The 23,846-nt window shown below is 35.1% G+C and overlaps 2 protein-coding genes across 2 annotated transcripts; one reads left to right on the top strand and one right to left on the bottom strand.

Annotated features, from left to right (window-relative positions):
- Nucleotides 1–5,026: 5,026 nt before the first annotated feature.
- On the top strand, nucleotides 5,027–6,995 carry LOC113715893 (zinc finger BED domain-containing protein RICESLEEPER 2-like). Its single transcript, XM_027240199.2, has 3 exons — nucleotides 5,027–5,160; nucleotides 5,748–6,014; nucleotides 6,269–6,995. Exons 1-3 carry the CDS (start codon nucleotides 5,027–5,029, stop codon nucleotides 6,993–6,995), a joined length of 1,128 nt encoding a protein of 375 aa, XP_027096000.2.
- A 4,819-nt stretch (nucleotides 6,996–11,814) lies between these two features.
- On the bottom strand, nucleotides 11,815–22,115 carry LOC113716904 (pectinesterase-like). Its single transcript, XM_027241454.2, has 2 exons — nucleotides 20,952–22,115; nucleotides 11,815–12,778 (listed from the first exon to the last, which is right to left on the bottom strand). The coding sequence occupies exons 1-2, from the start codon at nucleotides 22,030–22,032 to the stop codon at nucleotides 12,078–12,080; spliced, it is 1,782 nt and encodes a 593-aa protein (XP_027097255.1). The 5' UTR covers nucleotides 22,033–22,115; the 3' UTR covers nucleotides 11,815–12,077.
- Nucleotides 22,116–23,846: the final 1,731 nt, after the last annotated feature.

Genomic DNA, 23,846 nt, shown 5'->3' with positions numbered 1-23,846 from the left:
GGTGCATGAAGACCAACTGCGATTGCACCAGGAGCATGAATGAGAGGTGGCTAAAAAGTCGCCCGATTCTAAGGCAATCATTAAAGCACCAGTCGAGAGGACATCTACCCCTGGTACATCTAGTTCGATTAGACAAACACCCTAACTTGCTTGCAAAGAACAGGGAAATTCATAAATTACTTTTATCCAAACAAATTGTTTATGTCTTATAGTGCAAAGAAGTGATTTTACTCTCTCATGAGGCACTCGATGACTTACCTCCTGAAATCTCTTCTTTGTTACAGAAATTTGAGAACGTTTTCCTAGATGAGATCCAAAGCGGCTTACCACCACTCCGAGGGATCGAACACCAGATCAACTTCGTCCCTGGAGCATCCTTGCCAAACAGATCGGCCTACAAGATGGGCCCTGAGTAGACTAAAGAGATCCAACGGCAAATCGATGAGCTCTTAGAGAGGGGTTGGGCTCGAGAGAGCATGAGCTCATGTGCAGTTCCAGTCATCCTCGTCCCAAAGAAAAAAGGCACTTGGAGGATGTGTGTAGACTGCCGCGCCATCAACACTATCACAGTTAAGTATCGTCACCCTATACCTCGTTTAGATGACATGCTTGACGAATTGTATGGTACAGTCATTTTCACCAAGATTGATCTTAAGAGTGGCTACCATCAAATTCGAATGAAGGAAGGAGACGAGGGGAAGACGGCCTTCAAGACTAAGCATGGTCTGTATGAGTGGTTAGTTATGCCCTTTGGTTTGACTAACGTTCCTAGTACATTTATGCGTCTTATGAATCATGTGCTTCACCCGTTCTTAGGTAAATTTGTTGTTGTTTATTTTGACGACATTCTGATATACAGCAAGAGTCCTGAGGAACATGTAACACATGTACGAGCTGTTCTTGATGTATTGCGCAGGGAGAGATTATTCGCTAATCTTAGCAAATGTACTTTCTGCACTAATGAGTTTGTTTTCCTTGGTTATAAGGTTGGTGCACAGGGCATTAAAGTGGACGGGAGCAAGGTCCAGGCTATCAATGAGTGGCCCGCGCCCAAGACCATGAGTGAAGTTCGGAGTTTCCACGGCCTTGCGAGTTTCTATCGCCGGTTCATGATGGATTTCAGCACTATAACTAATCCTCTGACCGCCATTATCAAGAAGGATGTGAAATTCGAGTGAGGGGAAGTTCAGGAGAAGGCGTTCCAACTCCTTAAACACAAGCTCACACACGCACCCTTATTGTCCTTACCTAACTTTGATAAAACATTTGAGATTGAGTGTGATGCTTTTGGTGTAGGAATTGGAGCCGTATTGATCCAAGAGGGTAGGCCGCTCGCATACTTTAGTGAGAAATTGAATGGTGCAGCCTTGACCTACTCCACCTACGATAAGGAGCACTATGCTTTGATTCGCACACTGGAGACATGGCAATATTACCTGCGACCTAAGGAGTTCGTCATCCATACTGACCACAAAGCACTCAAGCATCTCAAGTCTCAACATAAGTTAAGTAAGAGACACGTACGGTGGGTCAATTTTGTGGAGTTCTTTCCCTATGTGATCAAGTACAAAGTTGGCAAGACCAACGTCGTTACTGATGCACTGTCCAGGAGGTATGCCTTGATTGCTTTACTTGATACTAAACTCCTTGGATTTGACCTTATTAAAGAATTTTATGATACTGATTCTGATTTTTCTGATATCTACAAGTCTTGTGCTAAGCCGGATCAGGGTAAGTTCTTCATACATGATGGATTTCTATATTATAATGATAAATTATGCATTCCATCATGCTATGTTCGTGAGTTACTAACCAGTGAGACTCACGGAGGTGATTTAATATGACACTTTGGTGTCACCAAGACTTTGAGTGCTTTATAGGAACATTTCTATTAGCCACGCATGAGACAAGATGTGGAGCGAGAAGTGTCACGCTACATCACCTGTCACCGTGCCAAGTCCAAACTCTAGCCCTTTTGTTTGTATACACCCGTACCTATTTCTTCGGAACCATAGGTTGACATTTCCATGAATTTTGTGCTTGGTTTGCCTAGGAGTAAAAAAGGTTATGATAGCATCTTTGTCATCGTTGATAGATTTTAAAAAATGACTCATTTCATTCCATATCATACGACGGACGATGCTACTCATATAGCTGATCTCTTCTTTAAGGAAGTTGTCCATTTGTATGGCGTGCCTAGAACTATTGTGTCTGATAGAGATGTAAAGTTTCTCTCTTATTTCTGGAAGACTTTGTGGGGGAAGTTGGGGACTAAGTTGTTATTCTCTACATCCAGTCACCCCCAGACTGATGGTCAAACTGAGGTTGTTAACCGCACCTTGTCTACCCTATTCAGGGCCATCATTAAAAAGAATCTCAAGACTTGGGAGGAGTGTTTATCACATGTCGAGTTTACTTATAACCGTATAGTTCACAGTGCTACACAGTTTTCTCCATTTGAAATTGTTTACGGTTTTAATCCTTTGACTCCCTTGAATTTGATGCCTTTGCCTTTGTCTGAGCGTACTAACCTTGATGGCAAGAAGAAAGCCGAGTTTGTCCAGGCTTTACACCAACAGGTGAGGGCCAACATTGAAGCTCGCACCCAACAGTACCTCAAGCATGCCAACAAGGGTCGGCGTCGCGTGGTATTTGAACCAGATAACTGGGTTTGGTTATACTTGCGCAAAGAGCGTTTCCCCGTCCAGCGTCCTAACAAACTGCTACCACGTGGAGATGGACCATTCCAAGTTGTGGCACGCATCAATGACAACGCCTACAAGCTCGATCTACCAGATGAGTATAATGTCTCGGCTACCTTTAATGTTGCTGACCTAAGTCCCTTTTTTGCAGATGATGAGGTCGATTTGAGGACAAATCTTTCACAAAATGAGAGGAATGATGAGGAGGTCGAGAATACTATCCAAGTGGAGCAAGTGAAGGTGCTATTGGGGCCTATGACATGAGCTCGAACAAAAAGGTTGAATGAAATATTACAGACATTGATTCGTGCGGCCCAAGAGTCGAAGTGGAGAGCCAAAGGCCATTGAGGGCCTCAACGAAGACAATGGCCTCAACAAAGCTAGAGATATTATCCTACTTTCGACCATCCATGAGGTTTAGAAGTGTCAAATTCGACCAAGGGTCATGGCCCATCACTAGCTTTAGTGGAGTGTAATAAAGAGGTCCAACTAACTTGTAGTTTGGACCTTAGTAGTCGTTCAGTCCTTGGGTCAATGGTCTAGGCCATGTGGGCCACCTTAGTAAGTAGTTTGGCCCATTAGTCTTTATTATTAGTTTAGTATTTAAGGAAGCATTGTTGGTTTTATTAGACAGTTTTTGATAATTAATAAAATACATTTTGAGAGTTCTCTCAAAGCATCATTGAAGCGCCATTGAATATCTTAGAATCGTTCTTAGGTATTCAATTCGACTTATCAATTTAGCACCGCACTAGATTGTGACGTTTTCTACCAATACCGAGGTTCATTGATCACGTGATCAACGGGTTTAGGTGATTCCGCTGCGTTTGTGTTCATTAACGTGAGTTCTACCTTCTAGATATTTTCTTGTCTGTACGGGTTGTACACAAGATTGGTGCCATTCGTATCAGCCGATATGATGAGAAGGTCGAGAGTATTATCCAAGTGGAGCAAGTGAAGGTGCCATTGGGGCCTATGACACGAGCTCGTGCGAAGAGGTTGAATGAAACATTACAAATATTGGTTCGTGCGGCCCGAGAGTCAAGTGGAGAGCCAAAGGCCATTGAGGGCCTCAACGAAGCTAGAGATATTATCCTACTTTCGGCCATCCATGAGGTTTAGAGGTGTCAAATTCGACCAAGGGCCATGGCCCATTATTAGCTTTAGTAGAGTGTAATATAGAGGTCCAACTAACTTGTGGTTTGGACCTTAGTAGTCGTTCAGTCCTTGGGTCAATGGTTTAGACCATGTGGGCCACCTTAGTAAGTAGCTTGGCCCATTAGTCTTTATTACTAGTTTAGTATTTAAGGAAGCATTGTTGGTTGTATTAGACAGTTTTTGATGATTAATAAAATACATTTTGAGAGTTCTCTCAAAGCATCATTGAAGCACCATTGAATATCTTAGCATCGTTCTTAGGTATTCAATTCGACTTATCAATCTAGGACCGCGCTAGATTGTGGCGTCTTCTACTAATACCGAGGTTCGTTGACCACGTGATCAACGGGTTTATGTGATTCCACTGCATTTGTGTTCATCAACGTGAGTCCTACCTTCTAGATCCTTTCCTGTCTATACGGGTTGCATCACAAGGTTGGTGCCGTTCATATCACTAATGCTTCAGCCTCGGCCTACAAGCTAGTACCAATATCAAAGCAACCAGCAAAAGCGAAGATGAACTTCCTTGAGCCATCCCTAACAATCCCCCTGCCACCACTCAACCCCGGATTTCCCTTAGAGTACTCATCTATGTTAAGTTTAAACATTGCCATCACTGGCGACTGCCAATGAACCAGACGAATCTTAAACACATCAGGGCGCTGCTCCACCAATCCCAAGATCGGGGCCAAGATGTGACCTGTTGTAATTCACCAAACTTCATCCAGTAAGCGGCCTTCAAGTTTTGAAAAATAGCTCGACACACGGATCGGACATCCTTGATAACCCCTTCAAACACTATTGAATTCCTCACCTTCCACAAATTCCAACACACAAAAACGGGAAGAAGTCGAAAGACAAATTTGAGCCTCGTGGACTTAGCAGGCTTGTACTAGCAATTCACTAACTGTATGCTTAAATGCTCTTGAGCCCAATTAAGACCAGAGAGAGACCCGAAATACTTCCAAACCGCCTTTGCGACATCACCTAACATGAATACGTGCTGTAGCATTTCAACAGTAGGCTCCACACAGCAAACGCATTTAGACGGTAAGTGCACCCAAAATCGGGTTAAAATATCATCCAAAGGCAACCGTCCCTGCAACAATCGCATCATAAAGAAGGAAATCTTTAGAGGGATGTGCGGATGCTAAACCTGTCTAAATATGAAGGACGAGGGTTTAGCCTCCCGCACCTTAAGGAAGGCCGAGGATAATGAGAAACTCCCAAAAGATGACGCCGTCCACACCATCCTGTGCACCAAAAGAGTACAGGGGATCGGCATGCCCATCATAGCCTGGTCTAAATTAGGCAGAAGGACATGAGACAACAAGCGGCTATCCCACGCCCCGCCCACAATAAAGTTGTGGAAGGACAAATGTTCTTGCACCTCCGCTCGAAGATATAATGCACTTGAACCCGTCTAGTTATCATATCAGAAGTGGCAAATGCCACTATAAGGTCTCCAAAGTATAAATAACTCCGCAAACCACCTAATGTTTAACATACGGCGCCATGTTGCTGAACTAGGAGATCTCATGGCAACCTGACAAGGGTGAGTATCGTGACAATATTTGGCTCGCATGAACACAGCCCATAGTGAGAGATTCTGCCTAGGTCCACCACAACTTGCAAGAGAAATCCATACAAGTGTCATCAATCGATCAAAACCCAACACCACCCTTCTCTATGGGGAAGCATAAGTCTTTCCACCGAACCCAATGAAAACTTTTAGACTCTTCAGTTGTCCCCCTCAAGAAATTAGCACATACCCGTTCAATCATACGAAAGATATACTTTTTGGCATTATATGTGTCTTACAACTCATTTTATTGACAATGACTAGAATTTAAACAAAAAGGTTATAAGTTTTGTTCCAATTTCTAGTTATAAGGGTGTTGATGTTGGACAAGCTGTAGAGAAATATCTGCTTGAATGCAGAATTGATGATATTTTTACCATTACTGTAGATATTGCTAGCTCGAATGACACTATAGTTTCTTATTTGAGAGGAAAATTTATTAATTGGGGAAAATCTGTTTTGGAGGAAAGGTGGTTTCATGTTAGGTATGTTGCTCTTATAATAAATTTGGTAGTTAATGATGGTTTGAAAAAGTTTGGCAATTCTATTGATTCTATTAGTGCAGCTGTAAGGTATGTAAGAGAGTCACCCACTAAGTTGAAAAAGTTTAGAGAGTGTGTTTGGATTGTCCCACTAGGTGGAATTCCACCTACTTGATGTTGGATGTAGCCCAAATATATGAGCAAGTTTTTGATAGGTTCGAACTAGAAGACCCTTACATGATTCAAGAACTTGATTCTATACCAACAGCAACTAATTGGAAAAAAGCTAGATATCTAAATCAATTTTTGTAAAACTTATATGAATTAACTTTGAAGGTTTCTAGGTCTAAGTATGTCACTTGCAATACTTTTTTTCGAGACATTAGTGGCATGAATGTAGTCTTGAACAATATGATAGAACGTGATAACCAAGAAGAGGCTGTCATGGCATTCACAATGGAAGAAAAATGTGATAAGCATTGGGGAAAAATAGAAAAAATGAACATGCTTATTTTTGTTGCCTCCATTCTTGATCCACGTATTAAATTTGAGTATGCAGAGTTTGTGCTTATAAAAATGTATCGTCTGCATGATGGTGCAAACATAGGTTCACTTGCAAAAGAAGCTTTGGTGCAACTATTTTCTAAGTACATAAAACTCATCTTCCCTTTTGAAGTGAACTCCCCAGCTTTTTCAAGTAAATTTGGAGTAATTGATAAAGGTACAATGTCTAGTGATATGCATGCTGGGAAACGCATTCAAGACATGTCTAAAGAGGGGTTTAAAAAAAGAAAGATAGAAACTGGTTTCAATGGTTCAAAAACTGAATTGGATAAATATTTTGGTAAGGATTGTGAAGATGAAGAAGATGACTTTAATATTTTGACATGGTGGAAGGTGAATAGTCCTAGATTCCCTGTTCTTTCTAAATTAGCCCATGATGTGTTGGTTGTGCCTGCATCTATGGTTACTTCTGAAGCTACTTTTAACATAGGTGGAAGAGTCCTTGATCCATTTAGGAGTTCTTTAACACCTAAAATAGTGCAAACTTTGATTTGCACTCAAGATTGACTTCAGCCATCAGACTCTAAACTAAATGTGGAAGAAGAATTGGAGGATCTTGAAACTTTAGAATCTCGTAAGATATTTCTTATCTAATGCATATGCTGATTCTTGTAAAATTCCATTTCTCTATTGTTTTAAAGTAACTAATGTTTCTCATTTTTATGTTTTGTTGCAGGTTTGATCAAGGGAGGTGTTGAAACTTCAATCACTTTTTAGTTGGAGAAGATCAGAAGATACCGGGGCTTTGAGTTTGTTGCAGGCAGCATATTTACTTGTTTACTAAGTTTCTCTTACCTAACTATTTGAACTTTCAAGACAATTTGGCATTATGGATTCTATTGAATTTGAACGGTTTTTGATTTCTGACTTCAGTTGTGACTTGTGGAATGTGGACTTGTGACTTTAGTCTTTTATGACTTGTATTGTATTTGAATTGATGAATTCTGGCACTTCTAATGTGTGTGTTGATTTGGATGTTGATTTCCTTTGACTTCGTGCTATAAGCCTATAACTCGACTAATTACAGTGGCTATTAGACTTGATTATAGGAGTTTAATTAGGCTGGATATTGCAAATTTTGAAATGAAGTCTTAAGTAACAAATTTACTTTTTTTCTTTAATGAAAATGTTTAACTTGAATTCATTACCATTTTCAAATTCAAATTTGGAAATGCAATTAATTCGGATATCTCCAATTCGAAATTGAAAGCGGTTTAGATTTCCGAAATAAATGAATTCAACTAACCTAATTATCAAATTTACATTGAATGCTCACCCCTAGTTGGGAAACAAAGTCCTGCTTTGTCAATGGACTTTCATATGATGCCTCAAGCACATAAAATGGATGTTGATTCGTGCTAATTTAAACCATGCATAGCGAGATCAAGGGGAAAATGGTCATTTTGGTACCTCATATTTGAAGTTTTGGCCAATTTAATCTTTTATCTATTATTGTGACCATTTTATTTCTTTATTTTTACAAAAAAAAAAAAAAACAATTTAGGACCTCTAGCATTAATCCATCTATGGAATGTGCCTTGTTAAAAATGACCATCTTGATCAAATATCTTTAGGTTTGTTTTCAAATTTGTCCTTTCAACAATTTAAATTATCATTTTTACAAAATAAAGTCAATGTAATTTTAAAAAATCCTAATGGAACCGACTGCATACACTATAAATCTACACTTGAAACAAAAAATGAGCAAAATAGGATAAAAAAAATACCACTCATTCTAAATTCAGTGAATAGTATGATCATTTTTCTATATGTACATAAGATACTAATGGTTGATACTATGAAAGGTGTTGAAGATACTAATTCTTCAAAAAAAAGGATCCTGGAAAGATTGATACTATCTTAAATATCAAAATCAGGAAAATAGTAGAGGTTATGTTTTGTGTCAATCTCATATATTAACAAGACATTAAATTAGTTTCAACATCTAAAGATAAAAAAGGTGAGTACTATCTTTAGTTCTAACTTGAAATTTCATAAAATTTTGGTAGTTCAATTGCTCAATTTACATATACAAATGCCATTGGAAACTTGATGTATGCATTGCACACTCTACAAGACCAAATATTTCATGCTTAGTTTGTAGATTTGCAAGGTTTACCAAAATCCCGGTATAGACCATTAGAGGTCTATTGGGAGAGTAATTGTTTACTCTTATGCTAGTTGGTCCACTAGTGCGAGGAATTCTACAAGTGAGTGGATATTCATTTTGGATGGTAGTGTAATTATATCGACTTCTAAGAAGCAAACCGTAACCGCTCATTTCATCATACAAGTTGAAGTCATAACTTTGGTTACTGGCTGCATAAAAAGGTGAAATAGTTTAGGATTTGTTATTTATTGACCAGCTATGGTTATAACCTATGCCTCCAACGTCTTTATACTGTGGCAGTGTAACTACAATGTCTAAAGTTTTGAACAATGTGTATAATGTTAAATTTAGACATATTAATCTAAAAAATAAGTATTTAAGACAATTGTCAAAAGGATGGCATTGGCATCAGTGATGGAACCAAGATCCGAGAGTAGGTAAGGTCAAAGTTTAATGCAATAAAACTTCTACAAAGTAAAAAGTGTAATATAAAAAGAACAAAAAAAAAAAAAAGCAAAACTATAATATTAGATATGTATTATAATTGTCCTCTATGAGTACTCATCTTCTGAAAATATTGCAAAATCAGCTCATTGTCAATTTTATTAAATATATATTTTTTAATGTAAGTAATGAAACAATCATTCATCCATCAATTACCATAAGACATGCAATCGATTTTTGACAATCTCCACTGCTAAAAAGGTCGTTTCTACAGCCGCTATAGTAATAGGTAAAGTAAGTGCTAATTTTATAAGCAAATAGACTAATGGATATACAATATCCCTTTTAGTCTTAACTTACTCTACTGCAAGGCTAGCAATTCCTTTTAATTCTGCAAATTCTTATAGAGTGCATATCAAGGATATAAGTATCAATCTGATTGTCATGAGCCCTCAGATCAATTGAAAAAATACTCAAATGGATAGAATTTTGCAAAGTGAATCAACTTTTCCTTGTCAAAAGATGAAAAATCATTATTTGGAGCAGGATATTACATACAAACAAGCAATTCAGCATTTGCCTTAGTCAAATCCTCATTCAACTCGTGAAACCACACTATAAAATAAATCTACTTTACAGTGGTGTAAGTGTGAAATATTTGGAATTTTTCGCTTTGACTTTCCTTTAAGAACATATATAGCATCCATATTGGGAACCTCAACTTCACATTGGCTGCAAAATGCAGTAACCTCATCGAACAATATATCCCATCCAACATCTTTCATTAATTGCAATCGCTATTTAGCAATTTTAACTAGACTCGTTGCATTCAAAATATCTGATCTTTTCTATGCAATGCTAAAGATAGCTTATCTGTTATTCCCAACAAATTTTTGCATGTCATTTGTGAACTTCAAGCGTCTTAGCTAATCTCTTGTATCTGTTATCCTCAACAAATTTTTGCATGTCATTTGCGAACTTCAAGCGTCTTAGCTAATCTCTTGCATGTCATCTCTTTGGCATAAGACTTCAAAATTAGGGATAGGAATCTATCTCAAGTTGCAATAGGCTACCCATGTCCAAAGAGATTTTTGGTGGGATGCATATTCTAATTTTGATTTTGGGTTTGAAATGGGATTAATTCCATTTATGCCCGTCAATTGATGCAAATTCTTGGAAAATACTGGGGTGCCCATTGGGGTCTAAACATCTCACCAAAAATTTAATTCACCCATGAACTCCTCTCTCCCAAACAAATATACTTTGTTGTTGTTACTAAAAATATGGAGAATAAAGCAGGTCATGTGGTTAGAAATTCTTTCGTCCTCAAATTTTGTTCTCCTTTCTCTTCTATATTGCAACGATAAGATTAAGATAGTAATTCTAGATTAAATTTTAAATTAGACCATCTAGTTATCTAGGTAAAATGATTCTAAAATTTGTTGGCCGTTAAGTGAAATAAAATATAGGAAACTGTGTTATTTTTTACTTGATCAAACTAAAGCATTTAGGTTGATGTGCCTCTGGTATATATGTGAAAAGTTCTAATGCAATGAAACTTTCATCTTTGTACCTTATTGTTGGGCTACAACTAATTTCACTAGCTATGTGAAAAGTTTTAATACGACTAAACTTTCATCCTTGCACCTATTGTTGTACTACAACTAATTCACTAGCCATACTTTTCCACAAGCTCCAGTAGCATAAATACAAGTCCATACAATGGCATTTCTTTATAATCATAAATATAAATCTTTTAAAGTTTTTATAGGACTTATTTTTTTCTCAACTAAAATTTAGCAACAGTGGAAATCAAAGATTAAAAAATATATATACGTAGAAAATAAATAAAAGAAAATTTGAGTAACAAAAGGAATTCAAAAAAATATAAATTCATAGTAGGAACAAAAGAAATTTAATAAATTAAAAATATTAAAGTTATATAAAAATAAAAAATAATTGAAGAAAAAAAGAATACAAAAATAGATTTTGGATATTAGGCGGAATCAATCTAAACCCATTTCAAAGTGATCTTACCCAAATTAGTCCCAAAACACATATAGGTAAGGTTAGATCTAAATCCATATTCTTCGATCTCATTTAAAATCCAAGTAGATCCCACTCATCCCACTCATTTTGCCACCTCTATTTAAAAGGAACAGTCAACAATTTGCATTTCATTTTTATCGGATTGTATTATTTGAAATTGAATCATTCAGGGATACACACAATACTTATATATACATGTCAAATGTGTACGTTAATAAAGTCCCATGCAGTATATTTAAAACTCAAAATGCGTGGCAACTTGCAATGTGCCCGATCAGTAGGATGTACAAAGACCAATAAACCCGGTAGTTTTTGCTTTAGAAACTACAAAGACCAATAAACTCGGTTGTGGATGACTGCTTTCTGTTAAAGGCCGTGTAAAATCAACTAGCGATAGGGCTCTTTTGCACAGCGTATGACTATTTCAACCTTTAGATGATATATAATTGAACGTTTTGGGCACTCGAAATGTAGCAACTGGCCAATGCTTTCCATAGCAATCCCAATAGCAAAAGAGAAAGTGGAAAAAAGTTTAAAAAGAAGAAAAGGTGTTTGTTTGGGTTCAGCGTGGTTCTGTTGTCTTACTTAATTGTGTAAACGATGCCTTAAGATTAAGTAATGTTTCAGACATTTCGAGGTTTTCACCTTAAATTGATGTGCCAACCCTTGGGCGATCTTCCAGCGTTGCTGGTACCTGCTAAAAGGCTCGCTAGCAGATAAAAATTTCAGTTTCAGGTTACTCCCAAAATTCAATCATAAATAAAAATTTGCAAGAGAGAGCCAAACCGATTATGTGAGCATACGTTCTCACTTATTGATTCCCCAGTTTACTAAAACAATAGGATCAATTTCTCCAGAACTGCATGCCTAGAATGGTGAAGGGTTGTTTTGTGGGGGGGGGGGGGGGGGGGGTGGAGGGGAGGTGCGTGGAGGGGACCCTAGCTAGCTGAAGAATCTAACTGGAGAGTATTACAATGACAACCAATTCAGGAGGGTGTCAAATTGGGATAAAATGGGATTCCAGTATTAGGCAGCCATGCAGTTCCCTGGATGAAATTTCCGACCGTAAACTGACTGGCAACGGTGGTATTGGTGATGACCCTGTAACCAGGCCATTTTACTCTGGCAGTGGTGTTTGAACCGGGTCCTCTATTCTTATACTCCCCATAGAAAAGGGTTGACAATGCAAAACTACCGTTCCACGGCAACCATCCAGCAGGGTCTATCAAGCTTTCCATGTTTGACAGAAGGTAAACAGTTCTTGAATATTCTCTCCACGGACGACCAAGATAGCTTCTAAATGAGGATAGGACGGGAAGCAAATCTGCTGCTGCAGCAACTTTGCAGTTCAAGATCGAAATCCCAGTATTTTGGTTAGGATCCTCTCTTCCTTGGGCAGTGAATAAGTTTTGCTGGTTTGGGTTTGGTCTCCGGGCATAAAGGTTGCAAAGTTGGAATACAACAGCGGCATTCCCGAAGATGAAGTCGACTGTACCATACACATCGCATTCCCTATAAAATTGTCGAAGGGAATGCACGTAGAGCGTGTCCTGGTAGCCGATGAAGCTGCATTGGTAGAATGCTGAGAGATCTGAGCCACTCCTCAGGGCCACTGCTTGGTGTTGGCTAGGTCCAGCGTAGTTTTCAACGGTGATCCCTCTGGCAATGAATCCATCTCCCACCACAGCTGCAAATTTTCAGATAAGCAGATCAGTGAATTGTGCGGTAAGATTGCTGATGAGACCGTGGCTTGATAATGTGGACTAGTTCCCAAGGTGGAAGTCCCAGATGTCTCCAAATTTAAAGGTGTACACAAGGGAAGTTAAGGGGCATGGACATCGAGGAGGCGAACATCTATAGTACACGCACAACCTTTGACCACTGTTTGATCTGTAGGTCACTGTATATCTCTTGAACTCATTCCAATATGAGATTCCCAGAGCTTGAGTTGGAGTTGCCTCAAGAAAAGAACAAACACTCTTCGTGTTACTTAATTCAAGAGGATCCCAACATGAGAAGTCTAAGTAAATGGGACTGCTATCATAATTAAGTTGGTTTTCCCACTAAGACTTAGCTTGTCTACTTTTCACATTTACCCTTCAACATGTTGAGAAAAGCTTGTGAGACCCAGTGTCATGCTTTAACTTTTTTACAAAGAATTTTGAAGAAAGTGGACGAGAACAATTAGAGAGTCACTGCAAGACTTGACCCCACAGCCCACATGTTTCTTTTCTTATTTCCACCAATGAAGCTACAGCCTACGCGGATAGAAAAGGAGAGGGATAATATCAGAAAGCTCGGTGGAGATTTCTTTTAATATCACCTAATACTTTTAAAGTTTTGAAAGTATTAGTTACTTCTTCTAATACTAGAGGTACCTCGGCTGTGCAACGCACAGCCAGGGCCCTCTAGAACATTAGTTAAATACATAATAACAAATGTTTTAGTACATAATGAATAGAAATATAGGAAAAAAATTAAATATAAAAATAATTAAAATTTGCTATGAAAAGAAATTTCATATATAAAGTTAACCCTAATTTATTGTGATTTGGAAAAAGAATTTTTAACCAATATTATGTGTACGTAATGATACCAAAAAAGAAAAAAAAAAAGCAAATCCATTATGAGTGTATTATCGGTTTAATAGCAGCATAGTTTTAGTTGTAATTAAATAAAGAGTAGTCATAATGTTTCTAACATTTTAATAATTAGAAAAAATATAGAAAGCCACAAAAACCTGTCACTATCTTCAACATCAATAAAAAAAAAATACAAACTTGCATATTTTTCTTTCTTTTTTGAGAGAAAGAGCGAGTTAATCTATCCATTTAAATCATTTCTAATAGCATTACAAATAGATGAAAACATTATCTAACCAAATAGTTATAGAATACGTATAGCAAGTTGAAATAAAAACATAAATTGCCATATTTCTAAATATACATATGCAAATTCAAATCCAACAATTTGTTTGATTGCAAATATGTCTTCTTAATCAAAATAGAATTTTCTAATAATATTTTGTAGAGTGACACTCTAAGCTACTCTAAGCTAAAAGCCTCAATACTAACTTCCACCACCAAATGCATTCCCTTGAAAACTGCAATTGTTTTAGCTAGTCAAATCGACAAAATATTATTAACTTCTTTAGCCAAATAGTAATGATATGTCCAGTTCTATGCCTAACAATCATCTCAAACTCTAATTACATTATCTATCATTATGGGCAATAAAAGAGGATAAGAGTACAAAGTCATATAGAACCAGCTTAAATAAAGATTCTGAAATCTAATTTTGCACTTCTTTTATTTCCAAGCTATCATTTGCTAAAATTAAAACCATGAAAATAAACTATCTATCATGGATACAAGCTAGTCATTCAAAATGTTGAATGAAGAGATATAAAATATTATCTTCACATTCTAAATTGCTAGCCCCAACAATTATTTTACACGTCATCCACCTTATCCAATTTATAAGCACTTTTCACAATTAATAAACTTTATATAAATTAAAATATAATTACCTATCCATAAATTAAGAGATTCTGATTAATTTTTAATTTAATAGGCATCATTTTTTTTCTTCCTGATCATCATTTACCTTGGATTTTCATTTATTAGATTTTTTTCTCCTCTACTGTAGTACTATCACCCTATTATCAAATAACAATTTTAATAAATAAAAAATTAAAATTAGAATGAATCTGCATAATGGTGTTATTTATTTTATGAGGGAAAAGTAGTTACAATTCTTTCATTGTTGGCCTAAAAATTCTTCATGTAATCACCAACCGTCTTGTTGTCAGCCTTAGGGAATTTTTTTCCAAAAATAAAAAGATCAAAAAGTAGTTTTAGAATAAATAAAATATAAAAAACTAAAAAAATTGTTTCTTTAGATTTGGGGAAAATATTCACAGCATCACATACCTCTTTTGGACAAAAAAGAAAGTCAGATGAAGAAGAAACAGGTGAGAAAAGCAATAAGCAAAGGTTGCTGATCAAGACGCAAAAAATGACAAAAAAAAAATCAAATAGTATATACCAAAAAGAGACATTAAAAGTAGAAGATCATGAATCATAATTATTGGACTATGGAAGAAAGGAAATATCAAACCCATTCTTGATCTCCGATAATGAAATCATTCATTTAGTTAATTATGGACAAAAATGAAAGAAAATGCATCAACTAATCCAATAGAGAAAAAATAGAATAAATGATTAGGATTATAGGGGAAAAAAACGGAGTACAAAGTGGAAACTAAATAACAAACTTGCAGTGTACATGAGGATTTGTTTAATTATCTTTAATCAAAAAGGAGAAAGGAAATAAAATGAACAAAATAAAAAAAAAATGAAGAAAAGAAAAGGAATGGGCCACGTGTCAAAATGAGAGGGATCTACTTGGCAATCATTGAAGTTGCTATAGTAACTCCACTTTCTTCTTATATAATAAGTAGAATTATAAAAAAATTATATTAATCTTCACTTGATACATAATTCACATATCAAATAAATAGAGTTCAAAAAAATTAAAAAAGAGAAAAAGAAACAAAAATCGCTTTCTTCTCTTTCCCTTTTTTCCAACGTTCTCTCTTACTCATCTCTTTGGATGACTATACAATTTTTTATTTATAAATTATAGTTAATTGAATTTTATTTATTTTTACTATTTGTGATTGTGATAGAGTAGGATGTGATTTCTTTGTTCATTTTGAGTTGATTTTTGTAATAATTAGTAGTACAACTTAAAGGCTTGGACTAGAGGTTGATGAGATAAGAAGTCAATTTTAAAGATATAAAATTAAATTGGTGCTAGTGTATTTATTTACAAATATCTTTTTTATTTTTCACATGGATATTGTTATGAAGCATGACTTTGTGACGTGGTGATACTACTAGAGATTGCTTTTTAGGTGGTGATTTTTGGAGTAAATAAAGTATTTTAGGAGTATTTTTATTTAACAAAACAAGAAAAAGAGTAGTTTAGGGTTTTCAAAATTTTGTTATACAAATAAGAAAAGTAAGGAAGGTAAGTGATAATTTTAAAATCTTAGAAGTCCTAGATGATAAAACAAGTGCTTTCCAATATTTTAAAAGAAATCTCAAGGAAGGTTCCAATATATATATATATTTTTTTTGGTAATCCAGAACATTCCCGGACTCGAACTCTTAGGACCCTGTTGGCACAGCAAACCAGAGGAGTGCTCCATGGTCCCACGCAGCGATCCCAGGCGAGTCACTGAGGTTCAAATTCAGGGTAAGATTCGAACTCAGAACCACAAGAGTCCGCTTACCGTTGGACCACCCTCATGAGGACAATGTTCCAATATTATCCCAAAAGGAAACTAAAACAAAACTAGTGTTTTCCATACTACTATTGAAAAATAAAAAGCACAACCTCTAAAGTGTGATAAAAAATTTGGGACAGAAGAAATAACAACACAAGCTACAAAAATTTGAGGTGGAAACATATCCATTAGAAGAAAAAAAAAAAGTCATCAAATCTTTTTTATCCATAAAAAACAGCAACAATCAATTGGTTTTACCATTGAAATTGCATTTTGCAATAAAGCTATCACGCTTTTCAAAGCTAAGAGTCTGGTTGTCAGTAGTCGTGTTAGAGGAATATATATCTATATAAATTTGAGAAGGGATTTTTAGTAACAAACCTTCACAAACTTTCCCTCTCTCAACTCTATTTTTCTAACATTTTACATTTAATTTATTTCGTAAAAAATATCATGGGCACATTACACCCCCCTCCCCCACGTTTCCTTCAAACAAGAAGTTAACTCCAACTAACACTCCCACGTTTCCCTCAAACAAGAAATTAACTCCCACTAACACCCCTTACACACCTTACTCCAACTAACACTTCTCACCCATCTTCCCACTACAATAAACATTTTCGCAGATCATCTCCATGAAGGCAAGGTACACTGGTTTCAAAATATATATGTAATTCCGGCAGATCTTAAATATCGACTTGCACCACATCAGTACCAATTATCATTTGGAAACAATACGAAAATAGTGAATATTTTAGATGATTGTGGAACCATACCCCGTTTCAAGTTTAATCTGGTCAAACAACACATGGACAATTATTTGCAATTGATAGGTATTTCATTCTTAATTAACCATACTTCTATTAAGTTGTATATTTGAACTGCTATTACTTATACTTTTTGATCTTTTGTAGATGTAATTGGTTTAGTTGTATCTATTGGTTCACACTGTCAAACATCTATCAATGATAAAACTAAGTGTGACATACTTTTACTTGACATTAGGTTAGTTAATAGATTCAATATCTTTAAAATATTTTATATTCTGCAAATTTTGATTTATACTTACCAAAATTCTCTAAATGAAGTTTGACAGTAGTTCGGTTGATTTTATGTGATAAATTTGCAACTGATGATGGTGAACACTTGCGTCAAACTGTTACAAAAAAATAATGTTTTGCTAGCCTGTGGTATTCGAGTGAGAAATTATAAAGGTAATTCAATTTATTTTCACTTTATTTTATTTTATTTTCACATCAGTACCAATTATCATTTGGAAACAATACGAAAATAGTGAATATTTTAGATGATTGTGGAACCATACCCCGTTTCAAGTTTAATCTGGTCAAACAACACATGGACAATTATTTGCAATTGATAGGTATTTCGTTCTTAATTAACCATACTTCTATTAAGTTGTATATTTGAACTGCTATTACTTATACTTTTTGATCTTTTGTAGATGCAATTGGTTTAGTTGTATCTATTGGTTCACACTGTCAAACATCTATCAATGATAAAATTAAGTGTGACATACTTTTACTTGACATTAGGTTAGTTAATAGATTCAATATCTTTAAAATATTTTATATTCTGCAAATTTTGATTTATACTTACCAAAATTCTCTAAATGAAGTTTGACAGTAGTTCGGTTGACTTTATGTGATAAATTTGCAACTGATGATGGTGAACACTTGCGTCAAACTGTTACAAAAAATAATGTTTTGCTAGCCTGTGGTATTTGTGTGAGAAATTATAAAAGTAATTAAATTTATTTTCACTTTATTTTCTTTTATTTTTGTAGTTTATCAATAAATATAGCACATTGTGCAGGACCATCACTTTATACTATTCAAGCAAACAAATTGTATGTCAATTACTACTTGGATTTTGATCAATACCTACACAATTGGTAAGTTTTACAAATACCAAAATATTAAATTATTAATAATATTTCATACCCTCACGAATATATATTTGAAAATTTTGCAGGTTTGAGAATGATAAATGTGCTCAGAAACTAGTGACGTAGTTGCGGTCATACAATTTTACAATGTCTCAAGCATTGTTGATATCAAATGCTAAGAGAATATGGATATCCAAATATGCAGTTCTACCTACGATACAATTCCTCTCAATTAATTAAGTAATGAACAAATATCTACATGTAGTTTCGAATTAATAATTGTAATTTATACATTCTTTGGATGGTTTTAGGTTAAATATTTTTGGATACTTGCTTACATTCAAAGTATCAACATAAACAATATGTTCCATGAATTATGCAAAAATTGTGGATAATCATGTCAATCTCATTTTACAAAAATGGTGTATATCCATTGTAATGACGTAGTCGACACTATTGTCAGGTAATTATTTTCATATATTTTGAATTTTAATATAATTTTTTGCATGATACATTACAATTTCTTCTTAACAGATACAATGTTAACATAGAAGTTAGAGATTCCAGTGGTAACCTATACCTCACTTTTCAAGACAGGCATGCACGATTCATGTTTCGTTATGATGATTCTTATCTTAAAGATTTAAAAACAAAGGTATACATTATTTATATGTATATAGTTTTATATAATATTATTTGCAAACTGTCTAAAACAAAATATAATTTTGAATTATGTATGCTTTTAATTGTCAGGAAAATGGATGTACATTGTTCGACCAACACATTAGTTCATGCAAAAATCGTGCATTCTCATTTATAGTGCGAACTCCACAAAAATCAATTGAATTAATTAAACCCCCAACACTGGCGTTCGTACTCAGAGTTAATTGGTGTGAAGAATGTTCACACCTTCGTAGAAGATTATCAAATCAAAGGCAAAATGTTTGTAAGTATTTCATTTACTTATCAAATTAAATATTCAATTATATTTAATTGGACCCTTATGTCTCTCAATTTATGATATAGATTTCTATTTTTTTTTTCAGGATCCAACATTCATCAAAGTGATAGTTTATAAATAATGGAGATATTTTTGTCATATATTGAACTATTGTTACAAAGTTTCATTTTTTTAAATATACTTTCATGTGCCCGTGATTATAATATTTTATTTTTTTTTAAAATTTCTCCATAAATTGTAATTTTTTTCAAAAATATAAACTACTGTGCGTAGCACGGGTATTTATACTAGTTAGTACATAATTCAACCAGACCGTTTGACAATTAAAGCTCCCAGCATAACATACTCTCTGCGTTCCAAATTGTCTGTCACATTTCTCACTTTCAACTTTCTAAAAATAATAGTTTGACGGTAATATTAGTAGATTTATTTGCAAAGTTGTCCTCAAAATTTTGAATTTTAAATTTAAATTTATTAAAAATATATAAAAAATTATGAATAATATTGAAAAAAGAGTTCAAGAGCAACATTGATTTTAATAAAATAATAAATATTTTAAAACATATCAAAATGAAATATGTAACACTTTCAGTGAAACAGGAAGAAATAAGTATGCGAATAAATACTTTTTAAATATAAAAAAAATTTAGACTACTTTTTAGAGTACATTTCCGAGTATTTTTTAAAAATTTTTATAATATTTGAAAAACTAATTTTTAAAAAACTGAAGGATCCAAACAGAGCCAAGGTCCTGCGAGAGCAGAGGTGCATGTGCATTTAGGATTCAATCAGCATTCGATGCGAATGTGGTTTGTTTGGATTGCAAGAGTTTCAAATAAAAATTTTAAATTTTATTTTACTTAAATCATACACACAATTTTCAATCACTTTTTTATCTCACATATATTATATAAAAAAATTATTATAATAATTATTTTAAATAAATATTTTAAATAACCTCCCGCCCTATCCAGTCAACCGTCTGTGTTGACGGAGCAATTATTCCTTTCCTCCAAGCCACCTACTGTACTGGACCGGACCAGTGGAGTAATATGTTATGTGGCAGCATTACTTAGTTGGAGACCAACAATCGGTCGACGCCGACACTATGCTTGGGGAACGGAGACTAGTAGATAGTAGTATTATTACACAAAACATATGATGAGACTTTGTGTGTGTTCTGTACGGAGTATTATTTAAAATAATTATTTTTTAATATAATATATATAAAATAAAAATAATTTAAAATATAAAAAAATTTATTTATTTAAAAATAATTATTTATAACGCAAGAAAAATAATATTTAGACAAAAAATGCCATATGAAAATATCAACAAAATTTAGTATCCAAACATGCTCCTATAAAAATGAAAATGCCATATGGGGTAGGAATTAGTGAGCATGGACAGTATTAGAAGAGTGTATAGTATTTTTCACGTACGGTGTGCTTGGATAAAAAATTACTTTATAAAAATTTATCTATTTACGTCTTAAATATATTTTTTTATTATTTTTAACATTTCACATACATTACATTAAAAAAAAATAATAGTATTCTTTTACTCAAAAAATTATCCCAAATAATCTCTTTTCCAATCCGAAAGCATATTAAAGAATTAACCATCTTTCTACTCCTACAACACACATAAAGAAAAAGAAATAAATAAAAAGAGACGGAGAAGATGGGAGTTGTAATTACCGACTGTGGAAGAGCGGAACGTAGTCCATCCTGCCCCCACGCTCCGGTTGCCCTTTATCACTGTCTTTCCGATGCCGTCTCCCAAAAACATGATCATTTTCTTCCTGCTTTCCACCTCAATGTACTCGTAGTAGGCCCCGGCCTTTATGTAAATCACGAATCTGGTGGTGCTAGAGTTTGGAGCCGCCTGTAACGCGTCATTGATAGTGGTGAAGTTGCCGCTGCCGTCCTTGGCCACTGTCAGATTGACTTTAGTTTGGTTCAGGGGCGCCTGTAGCAATGCCCTGTCCTTCTTCTTCAACCAAGTCGGGAACCCAGCTCCACTCTTCACCGGCGTCCCAAACTCTCCCTCCTCCTCCTGGAACACTGCACCTGCCGCTGCTTGCTGCTTCTTGACTCTCTTAAGCATGGCTAGCGAATTGCTGACGTGGTGGGAAATCTTGCGAAGCCTTCCCTCGATGAACTCCCTGATGTACTTCCTCCTCGAGAAAGCGAAACCATCTAGACATGTGTCCTGATTGGTCATTGCGGCGCTGAAGAGCGTCTGCAGGTCCATGTAGTGCTGGAGAGCAGATTTGTTGGAGGAAAGATCGGAGATGGCGGCCTTCAGCTGAGCCACGGTGTCGTCCAGGAGCTGCAGGCAGTCTTCCAGAGCTCGACGGTCCAGCGGGTCCAGATTCTGTAACTTTCTGCGAATGCGGGTGCAATTTTGTTTGGAGTCCCTGACCTCGAACACGGTGGAGTTAACCATGCCTGAAATGATCTCCGGGAGCGTCCTCTGGCGAAGATCCGGGAATGTGGCCAGAGTGGAGACGCAGAGGTCTGGGTAGAAGGTGTCCTGGCATGTTGAGTGAGCAATTTGAAGGTGTTGGTGGACGTGAATACTACTTTTACTGGTGGTGGTGGTGCTAGTAGTAGTAGTAGTAGTATTATGTGATGGTGATGGATGTTGTAGCACTGCGTTGGTATTTGTGACAAGGGAGAAGAGGGCCAGCAGAACAAGAAGTGCCAGCAGAGCGGCGAAAGTGAGCTGGAGTAGCTTTGTCTTGTTTTTGATGCCGCCCATTTTGAGTGGTGGCATTCCGCAGCTAAGCTGGTTAGCAGGTTAGAGTTTTGAGTGTCGGCGGTGTTTGAGAATCTGTGACTGTGAGGAGGTTCCCCCAATCCGTTGGGAGGATATATAGATTAGAATATTAGATGCTGTTGTTTTGTATTTTAAAACTCAGCTCGGACCGTCCGGTCGAACCAATTGAACAGTTGATCGGGTGATTGTCCGAGTCCAGTTATGCTTCAAATCCAGTAGGCCTAACAAATCGCTTCATTTAGTGAAGCCCAGTTGATTGGGAGGGTCCAACTAGTGAACCGTCAAATCGGAACAATTTTTTTTAAATCAGTCCGGTTAATTCAATTGGTCAAAATTTTATAAAAAAGCAAAAGTAAAAAAAATCCTAGAAACTAATTAAATAGCCGCAACTTATAGTCGATTCAAGTCAAAATCAAGACTCCAATCATCTTCCTTTCTTTTATTTCTTATTTTTCACCTAATTTTCTTCAATTTCTTCTCTTCCTAATTATCCCTCTCTTCATCATCTCATCATTAATCTCTCAAATTCCTTCAATAAAGTTCAATTTTGTGCCTAAACTGTATGTGTAGGTTTGATTTCCTAATCTATGATTTTTTTTTTTGTTTTACTTTGTAATTTACTAATTTTCTAAAGTAAGATTCTTATTGTTTTGGTGTCAAGCTTGTCATATTGATATAATTATAGCTCTATTTTTCTTGCTTTTCTTTTATTTTGCTTTGTCTCTTTGCTTGTCTTTTAGTTTATTTTATTATAAACTTATTAGCAAAAGGACTATACTTATGATCATGTGTCTAAACCTTTATAGTGGGATGTAAATTGCAGATATGATAAAATTAGCAATATATAATTTATTTTTATTTAAATATGACGACACTAGCCAAAAACAGTCAGTCCAATATTTGAACTAGTGACTTGTGGCCCAATGACTTTTCCGATTCAATGAACGATCTTGGTTTTAAAACCTTGGTAGATAAGGTATAAATATGTTGAGGTGCGATGGAAAAAAATTTAAAATGACTAATTTTAAATCCCTCAAATAGAGGAAGCTGTAACTTGTGAGGCCCCGTATCTTGTTTTCCTCTTGACTGTCTGGGAAATGTATTGTACTCTTCTTGAGTTTTGATAATTTCCTATCATCAATTTGACACTCAAGGTACATATTTAGAATAAATTATATCCTTACAACTTAAGGTACATACTTGTGGAGAGAAACAATTAAAACGTTTGCTAAATAAATTAACCATAATTTAGAATTAAAAAACAACTAACTTGCTATATAAAAAGGGAATCGATACTAGGTTCACTTTTTCTATTAATGTATTTGATAGATAAAAGGAGTCATATATGATGTACGTGATAAATAGAAGGATTTAGACATGAAAAATAATTAAGTTATTTAAAAACTAAATTAATCATAATTTGATTATGTTAAAAAGGGCTCCAATAGTAGACTAACTTTTTTATGTACTTGATGATTAAAAGGAATTGGGTATGAGGAAACTTCGATTCTGTTGTTTCTTCTTATTAACATAGTGCTAATAAGAATCTTAGGGTAAGAAAAAAGATATTTATTTTGTTAAAATTTAAAAGTTGTTATTTTTTGCTTGTAGATGATGAAACTTTTTTGTTAATCATGTGTAATAATGGCCCCATAATTGAAATAAAAAGCTAGAGTGAATCGTTAAATGAACGATTATTATATGTGAGGGAAACTTTTGGAATTAAATGAACTTCTCACACCTAAAATTATTTTTATTATTGCTTTTTTTAATTGGAATAAATTATTAAAAAGATGTAGGTTTCAACGAAT

This window comes from Coffea arabica, chromosome 11c, assembly GCF_036785885.1.
Source record: "Coffea arabica cultivar ET-39 chromosome 11c, Coffea Arabica ET-39 HiFi, whole genome shotgun sequence".
NCBI lineage: Eukaryota > Viridiplantae > Streptophyta > Magnoliopsida > Gentianales > Rubiaceae > Coffea > Coffea arabica.
Note: the sequence above shows the minus strand (reverse complement) of the source record. Positions and strands in the feature narration are given on the sequence as shown.